We start from the raw sequence: 9580 nt of genomic DNA on the forward strand, positions 1-9580 counted from the left end.
TTAAGTCCATTTAATGTCAACAGGCTCATTAAATACATGATACTTTATATTACCTGGTCATTTCAAACAGCACTTGACTTCACAGATTCAAAGCATACATTCAAAATTAGAGTAATCAGAACCAAATCTGGTTTGCTGTTGATGGGAGAGTCCCCTACCAGCTGTGACTTCCCTGCTCATGCTCCCACTCACAGTAGCGTGAGCAGTTGCTTGTATTTTGTTCCACATTTTGTCCTTGGAAGCAAGCATCTCACAAAGTTTAGAATTAGCATCCATTCCCTTATTTGACTGAGACTCTCGCTAAAACAGCACTTGTGCTAGTACACAAAACTTATCAGGAACAGGCAGTCACATAAAGAAAGGAGAGGAGAGCTCCTCTCTGATATAGGAAGAGCTTCATTCAGCATAACTTGACTGTGAAACTAGATGCATAAATACCATAAGGCAGCCAAACTAAGTACTAAGTCTCAAAGACATTTCACCTGCTCCCAATCTTTGTTCTTATGCTGTTATCCAATTCCTTTGTGCTTGCACAGGTCTTTTTTGGAGTGCACGAAGTCCTGGATCACACAGTTGATCTTTTTTAAAATTATCATTTTTTGTGTTTGCCTCAGATAAATTCCCCAATGTGCTGTGCAGGCACAAGGGAAAACACAGCACAATCACTGAAAGAGGGAAAGGACTGGCACTGCCATCCTTCTGTACTGACTGGGGCCTGAGAAAGAAAACTGAAATGTAATTTTTCTCTCTCCTCTCCATTTTTTTTGTGGCTTCTTCAAGCACTTATATTAACTCTGCTCTGTATATTCACAGCTCGTTCCTCAGCTGCAGTTTCAACTTACCAAATATGATTAACAGAAATATATGCAAAAATCTAAATTTAAATAAAAGTAAGTGACTTAGCAACACTTTAGGAGTCTACAAGTACACCTTTCATTTTAAGGTAAAAGAATCAATTTCATATACATTAATTTATTTGCGAAACACAGTCTATATCAAGCAAATAGTTCAACTGTCCAACCAAGTGAATCAGAATGAACTTTTTTAAAATTTAAGTTGCAATTTACAAAATAAAAAATGGAGAAAAGAAAACTGAAGAAATACTTCTGTTAATATTTAGAACTTGGCAGTATAGATGGAAGAATTATTTTCAAATATGCTTCACATTATAGCTGGATCTTTCAATACACCACATATGCATCAGGACCAGAAACTGTATAATCAGAACAGAGTAGTCAGTTTTCATGATTATGTAAGACAAAAAAAAATTTATGCAATGTAGAAAATTGGCTTCTAAAGTTACATTTAAATAAAAGCTTTAATTTAAAATCAGAAGTAAGTTGCCTGCATCTACATAGAAATTTTCCAAAACTAACATGACTACAAACTAGACAAAAATTAAAAAACCCAAACTTTTAAATAGTAGTGGGTTTGACATTCACAACTAACTACATATAATGTATTAAATGATATTTAGATATTTGAGAATACTCTTGCTAATCAAGGGTGGCTACAATAAAGTACAACTTTTTTGTTGTTTGGGGTTTTTTAAGTCATGCTAAGTTTAGAGGCATTGACTACTTTCCAATCTAGATAGAATATCTATTGTGTCTTCCAAAGCTTTTAGATGTTTTGGAGAGGGATTGTGTTGTTTCCCTCATCAATAGATACAATCTCTCAAACCCAAAGTATACTGTTTCCAAAAGGGTAAACAATTCAATCTTCCACCTTAATAACTCATTATTACACTGTTATTTTGAATATGACGGAAATGTCAAAGTCTGGAAGCTTTAAAACTAACCAGGCGCAAATGAAAAAAAAAAGCTGAATTCAAAATAATACAGTACACACAACAGTTTAAAAGCCCCAGGGAAATCTATCAGCAAAGTCCTTAGGAAACAAACTACGCTGCAGTGCACGTGCCAATAAGCATCCCTGCATCCAAAACAAGATACACAGCAGGCAAAGAATATATAACTTTGATCATATACCCTAAAAGGGTGAGCTATGGTAAGACAAATTAATAGAATTTATAACATGAATAAAACATCAGAAAACATGGATATTAAGATTACAGGCAAAAGTTCACAACAGGAATTAAAATTGCTGTCCCTGAGCTGTTTATTGCCAATGTCCTGGTACAGGTCACGATGCCCTGAGGTGGAATGCAAACTGTTTAGGTGTTTCAGTGTGGTCTGGCAGCTTGTCTTAATTTGCTGATGGTTTTATGATAAGCCATCTTGACACTGACATGGTTGAGATGAACAGTTTTTTCTGTCGTTCTCCTGTTGGACCAGCAGCATGCAAAACACAGGCAGAGTACAACTCTTCAGTGATTCCTGTTGGACCCTCCAGAAACCACCAAACAGACAGGCCGAAGCTCTAAAACACTTAGACACTCAGATGCCTCCTCCTCTTTAGGTACCTAAATCCTTTTGATTTCAATGGGAAGTTCATAAATATCTCTGACAATCTGGTCTAAGGAAGCCCAGTCCTTCAACCAGAAGCAAGGTTAATTGAGATTAAAAGAAATGACAGTCAAATTTTTTATCACATTCTTATTAAATTAGAACTTGCTCAGTCTAATTGCAGAACGTTACCTAATTAAAACTGAGTGTTCTGTGCATCAGTGATCTAAAGCAGAAGTTCACTCATGCTTATGTCATACTAAAGTGACTTTAACCACCAGGAGAGCTACTAAATTCTCTGCTTTTGTTTGCAGAACTATTTCTATTTCCACATGATGGAGCAAATCAAGCAGCTGATTTAGCTGGAAATTAATGTGACTAAAAATGATCAGCCTTAGCTAGATCATCTTATCAATCTCATTATATAGTTATCTGAAAAACAGTATTAGCAGAAAAAAGAAACACTGAAAACAAAGTCATCCACTCAAAATAATAATTAGTGAGAGAAACTTGTTAGGATTATCAAAATTACAATTATCACTTTAGAATGTGAAACGAAACTATGACAGGTAACAATAAAAAAACCAATTAAAATGAAATTATGTCCTGTGAAAGTGAGATCTAAAACGGAATTATTGTGTTAATGTACTTACCATGTGCTAAAAGTATCTGTAGGTATATAACTATGCCATATTTAAAAGCAGACAACAGAAATTTACAAAACCTGTGACAATACATCATGGCTAGATACAGACAAGACACTGTGGAAATACAAAATAATCATTAGATGGTTACAAATAGATAGCAGATGAGCAAAACAATTAACTTTAAAGCATCAAGAACTAAAAGACCATGCCAGAAATTCCATGGTATTACTGGCAAACAAGAAGTGAAGAACAAAAGAAATGTAAAAAGAAGAATGAACTGATGAAATGGTGAGAGTTGGGAAATCAATACCTTCTCATATAACACAGCAAAGCAAGAATCAGTCACTAGGGAAAAAGAAAACTCTCCTCTCCAATTTGGTTGTCAACATCCCCGTTTTCGGACTACAACAGTAAAAGACTTTGGGAGCAGAAATCTAGAAACAACAATTATCTAGTAAAGTAAACATACAACACCTCTGCATATAAGCAAACCAGAGTACCCAAGTTCAAGAGTGGGCAGAAGTTGGGGGAAGGTTTTAAAAGGAAAGGGTATGAAAAGAAAAAAAGGTGGCTGGGGTTTCCTATTCTGACTAAAAGCCATTAAAATGTGCAGACTCTTTTTGAACTTCAACAGAAAATCATTAGTAAACATTAGTTTTGCTGTGGCATACAAAGGTTTCATTCAGTATTAGCTCCATTGCATTGTACAAGCAATACAAAAGTAATCCTCAGTAAATTTAAAGCCTTCAACTCAGTTGGTTAGAGCATGGTGCTAGTAACACTAAGGTTGTGGGTCTGATCCCTGGATGGGCCATTCAGTTAATAGCTGGATGGAACGATCCTTGTGGGTCCTTTCCAATTCAGAATATTCTGTGATTCTGACTCAACTTGCAAATTAGGGTTCGATAAGTGGCAATATAAAAGACACTGTGACACAAGTAGTATTTTAATATTATTTGTAGATAATTAAGGTAATAGATTTACTTTCTACCATTGTTATTGAATATTTGTAATATATATGGACATAACATCATCTTTTCCAAGTGGGGTATAACACAGGCATCAATAACCATTAATTGCCACTAATCTCATCAAGGCTATTTTTATAGTTGGATATTCAGAAAAGGCAGTGGCTTTTTGGATTATATCAAGGAGAATCCCAGCTAAGGGATAATCTGAAGGGCAGCAAATAATGCATCTGTATGAGAAAATGAGGCACAAAAAGACCAGACTGACATTACTGTCAGACAGCAACAGGCAGGGTTATTGTACTACCATAGATAAAAAAAATTCCTGACAAGCCAAAAGTACATATCTCTGTACATTATGTAAAAGATACTACCAGTGTTACAGTAGCTTTTCAACTATGTTTACTTTTATTCCATTCAGTACAGGAAAGGCAATATACTACTGAACACCAAAAGCTTCCACTGGATTATTGCATTAACATACCTGGAGAGCAAGTGATTGCCTTACAAAGCCTATCAAGCAGAGCTGAAGCTACCTTTCAGCAATGAGAACAACAATGCAGAGGCAAAAATGAAAGAGTCATCAAAAGGAAAAGAAAGTTATACCTCCAGAACAGCTGCTCAAGTAGAGAGAAAGCAGATAAAGCTGTCAGGAGAAGGTCAAGGCCAGGTACCAAGGAATTGGTAAGATGAAAGATATGAATTGGAACATATACCATTCAACAAGGCAACAATCTAGTTAAGACAGATTGCTGAAAACGTGATCTTTAATTGGGAAAAGAACACAGAAATTTGCTGCCACACAGGGAAAGAAAAAAAGAAGTCAACTATGCTGATTCTTGTGAGTCAAAAACCAAAACTGATACACAGCCTTTCAATGATATGCACCACATGCATTGTTTCCTTTGAATTTCCTTGAAGTCAACAGACTGCTTTTATTACAGTAACTAATAGCACATTAAGTTTTAAAATCCACTATTTAATAAATTCTAGCATAAACAAAACTCACGATCAAATATAGCATTAGTGGAAAAAATGCTTACCTAAAAATAATGCCATGCATCCCAAGAAGAGAAAATTAAGTCACCAAGAATATCTATTCTAAACATTGAGTGCAGGCATAGACTAGAAAAGCACTTAAAATAGAATAAGCAAACTGAGAGGGAGCTGCAGCTGGTTCTCCAATTACTAGATATTGTTTAAAAAATGCGTATTCAACTCAAAATCCTTTAGAATATTTATACTTTCAACAGTAGTTGAATGATCTCTATTTTCAACTACCACAATTTAAGTTATTCAAGTAGATGCAATTCAATACTTTGAACAAGACAGAGGTAACATGAAAGTCAGAACAGAGGGAAGTATTAACATAGTATCTTCTACAGTAATTCCTAAGGACTATAAAACTAATCTCTGAAGTTTCCCCTTCTGAAAGTCTGAACATATAGAGAATGCTAGTACAGGTCTGTTATCAGCCTGTAGTAACTGCCCATGAGTGAATATTCACTTAGAGTGAATATGAACTCCCTGAATGTTAACACTCATGGAATCTTGCAAAATCAACTGCAGGGATAAAGATGATTAAGTACAACTCTGTGTTGGTGAGGGCCATATTAAATAATCAAAAATATTTATACATGTACACAGGCACCTTATTCCAGGGCAGTTTCTTTAAATTACAGTACCTGTTTTTATCTTGCCTATATGTCTAATATAGTACAAGGTAAAAAAATTACTGAAAGACAGAAAATTAAATTAAAGGAGTGAAGAGCAAAGCACTAAAAAATCTGTATGTAAACATGATGGTCAGCAATGTTTCAGAGCACTATTTTAGGAAATACCTGAGCAGATAAACAGCCCTTTCAATATCACTGAGTTCTTCATCAACTGTCAATCTTTCTATTTCTTCTGGCGTCTGTCAAGTGTGAAATAGAGATTATAAGTTTACAATGTCTTATTATTTCACCATTTTAATCTTCTAAAAACAACTCCTTCCTCCCCACATATCCAGGGATAGTTCCATGAGTAACCTGAATTTATTAATGAAATCTCGAGTCAACATTTAAAATGTAATCAAATTAATCTTTCACCAGGAAAAGACAGAATGTCAGAGAAGCACAGTTCCATGTCAGGCATTATCACTATTTAAGTATAAGCAAATCACATATAAATTAATCTAAAGACCTAAGTTAGTCTATTTTTTCCCAGCCTAATATTCTTACACTGAAAATATTAAGTCCCTGCTATATAGTATTCGAGACTGTTTATTCCAAAATGACTGAAAACAATGTTTAGTATCCTAGTGCAGTAAAAAAAAATAAACTGCCGATTCACTTATCGGTGCATAAATAAACCAGAAGCAATTTAAAATTAATTTTAAAGCATCGTTCTATTTTGAGGTATATACCTTCAGGCTCCTGCGTACTGGCCTCTCTATAATAGTTAGTTCCTGCAGGTCTTCTATGTATCCAAACAGATTGCTCTGACTAAAATCCATCCTGGAGCAGGTTAGCGGGCGCATGGAACAGCTGAGCCTCCGGCCGCGGCCGCCGTGCCCGAGCCTGGCTCACAGCGCGACCGAGCGCTCACTGCGGCAGCGCCACCGCCCCCGCCCTGCCTCCTGCCGGCAAACTTTCCCGCTCGGCCCGGGCGGACAGGGAGCGGGTCCGGCGCCCGCAGCCCCGGGGCAGCCGCTGGTGCCTCGGGGGGCGGGAGTTTCGAGCCAAGTTTGCCCTGATCGCGGGGCCGCCCCTGTCCGCAGCGGGGATCGAGCCGCCCCCGGCCGCCAGAAGAGCACGGCGGAGCCCTGGGCGCAGCACCCGGGACTGCGGGGCTCGCTCCGCACCGGCGGGGCAGGGAAGGGCGCGGAGCGGCGCTCCCGCCGCGGGAACCGGGAGCCGCCTCTGCCTCCGCCCGGGAGGAGGGCCGGGCGCTGCGGTGCAGTGACGCTCCCGCCCCCGTCCCGCAGCGCAGCGCCCCGCACTCCCTCCGCGGCGGCGCCGGGCTGAGCGCCTGGCCGGGGCAGCGCCGGCACCGCCGAGCCAGTCACCGGGACAACGCGGAGCTACCGCGGCCTCCGCGGGGCAGAACAGCGCCTGAGCCGGCACGGCGGAACGCGTCGCCCCCTCAGCCCGGACCGCGTCGGGGCTGCCCCGCCGGGCTACCCTGGCCCGCCGCGCGGCTTCTCGTCCGCAGCTGTGGCCTCTGCTGGCTCCCTCTCCCGCAGCTGCCGCCTCCCCACAGCTCCTCGTCCGCCGCTGCCGCCGCCCCTTGGGGCGCCGCGGGCCCGGCCCCGGCAGCGGTGCTGGCCCCGCTCTTACGGCTGTGCCAAAGCGGAATTGCACCGCACAAACCTGCAAATGAGCTGTTTTAATGAAAAGTCCAAAGCAGGTTCCTCCTCCAATGAATACTTTCATATTAATTTGACTTCCTTGGGCAGTAGTAAGTTACGAATCTACACCAAAGACATCATTTATACTCTTTCTAAATTCTTACTCTTCAGCTTTACATTCGAGACCCAGGTTACACACCACTCACACAGCAGCGCAGATTTCATATGAATAGTCTTCCTCATACATGATGCCATAGGATTTACCATGGAGTAGGCGGGAGAGTATTTTTTTTTCAGAATAAAGGCATACCAGTTTTATTCCTGGTTCACAGGCAAATAAGCATGGAAAATGAAATCTTTTTAAAAAACTTGGTAGGACAGCTTTTGTTGGGGTGGGTCAGTGATGTAAAATTATGCAGGACAAGAATCTCACAGAGTTGCACTCAGCATTTACTGAGCCAAGCTATTCACCGGCCTCTAGACAGTGGTCATGGCAATGATTATATGGAACACAATTAAACAAACCACACTCACACCAGGAGTTTAAAAACCCTGTAAATATTTCACAAGGCTTTGAGTGGGTGCAATATTCTACTATTACTGTGAAATGCCTGCATGACCCAGTAAGTTTTGTTGCATAAAAGTAATTCCATAAATTGTAATTATTAGATAATACTATATGTAGTTTATTGCCCAGAATTTGAGTAACTTTTATTTTATGATTGGTAAGTACCTCAGCTTCCATCTAGCAAAAAATAAACATGGTCCCCTGTGTGTTACTTCTCTGTCTACCAGTAAGGCCAAGTCCTGTGCTCAGTTAAACAAGTAAAACAGTAAAAAATTAGAGCATCTCCGTTAATTGCAAATGTATGACGGAAAATATAATCCAAATATATAAATAATCAGTGTTATATAATAGAAAACCAAAACCATTTGAAGTTTTCAAGGCATGATGATAAATTGAGAAACAGTATTTTGAACATCTCCTTCGCATTATCTTTTTCACTGGGAACATCATCAGACAGCAAATATAATAGTTAAAGCTGAACCTAAGTTCTCTCAAAGTAGTTGGGTAATGAGCTCCACAAGGAGAAATAAAAAAAAGATGTTTATACAATGTTCTTTTCTCAAACTCAGAATCCTGACATGCAGGCTTCTGCCAGTGATAAGTATTAGGAAAACATACTGAAATCACAATCACAATTAGTTATGAAAATCCTTTTTCAAGTTCTTTCACGGAAAATCTGTGGTTATTTTACCTTGCAAGTAGTTCTCATAGATCTTAGATATTTTATGAGACCTTATGTGTGCCTTGAATTAGGAACTCAATGCAGTTTTCAAACCAGAAATTTTGTAACTCAGTTTTAAAGTCTGCAGAACATGGAGTTTAGATATACAATTAGGCTGATTTATCATGTTATATTTTACATAAATTTTGTAAGCCACTAAGGAAGAGAGTTTCTTATAAACATTTAAACAGCCTTTAAAAATCTGTCCTTTTAACTCAGTTCAGGAAACACTATGGGGGCATGACTGACATTAGTTTTAAAATCAGTAGATATGTCAAAGAGATCTACAGTATCCCAGAAATGTGAAAAGTAAAATAAAAATAAGATTTTTTTTTCTGTAAATTGAATAGTGGACTAGAATAAAGATCACAGGAGGAATTACATTAAATATAAACAAATGTCTTTTTGACACACACATTTGACAGCAAAATAAAGCTTGCATATTTTTGTTCCAAAACCACATATATAAAACTTAATCCCCTCTGACAGTAAATCTGCAGGCAAATGGTCTCATTCTCAGCTATGACTTCTCTTCCAACTGCTGCTGTTTTCATCTCCTCCCCTTTCCCCTCCTCTCTTCTCTCAAATAAAGCTCTACTCTCAGCTTCATTCTAACCTTGTCATAGCTATTGTAACAGAATGAAGAGCTATTTCATGCTGCTTTTGTGAAATTCAGAGTGAATTGGAAACTTCATTTTAACACAGGAGCTGTGTAAGCTTGAAAAGCCAATATCAGGCTGATTTCAAATAATCCTTCCTTAAGGGAGACAACTGCAGAGCACCTGGGAAAATGGCACCCATTCCTAGTGGAAGAAGAGAGAATGTTATTCAGGCTTTCTAAAGCAATTGTCTCTAAAGGCCATGAAGGCAAAGGTCAAAAAAACCCCAAACTAACAAACCAACCAACCAAAAAACAAAACAAAACAAACCCACCCAA

At 38.9% G+C, this 9580-nt stretch overlaps 1 protein-coding gene across 3 annotated transcripts in view; it reads right to left on the bottom strand.

Moving 5' to 3' along the window:
* Positions 1-6966, bottom strand: part of PPP4R4 (protein phosphatase 4 regulatory subunit 4) — a 77026-nt gene extending 70060 nt beyond the window's left edge. The window contains exons 1-2 of one of the 3 annotated variants that reach the window (XM_071557609.1): positions 6431-6929; positions 5865-5938 (exon numbers count right to left, since the gene is read on the bottom strand). In XM_071557609.1, the coding sequence (XP_071413710.1) occupies positions 5865-5938; positions 6431-6544 (188 nt within the window). In that variant the 5' untranslated portion in view covers positions 6545-6929. Of the gene's footprint in view, positions 1-5864; positions 5939-6430 lie in introns of all 3 variants that reach the window. The other 2 variants (XM_071557612.1, XM_071557610.1) reach the window with 2 other exon arrangements.
* Positions 6967-9580: the final 2614 nt, after the last annotated feature.

Source organism: Pithys albifrons, chromosome 6 (assembly GCF_047495875.1).
Source record: "Pithys albifrons albifrons isolate INPA30051 chromosome 6, PitAlb_v1, whole genome shotgun sequence".
Lineage (NCBI taxonomy): Eukaryota > Metazoa > Chordata > Aves > Passeriformes > Thamnophilidae > Pithys > Pithys albifrons.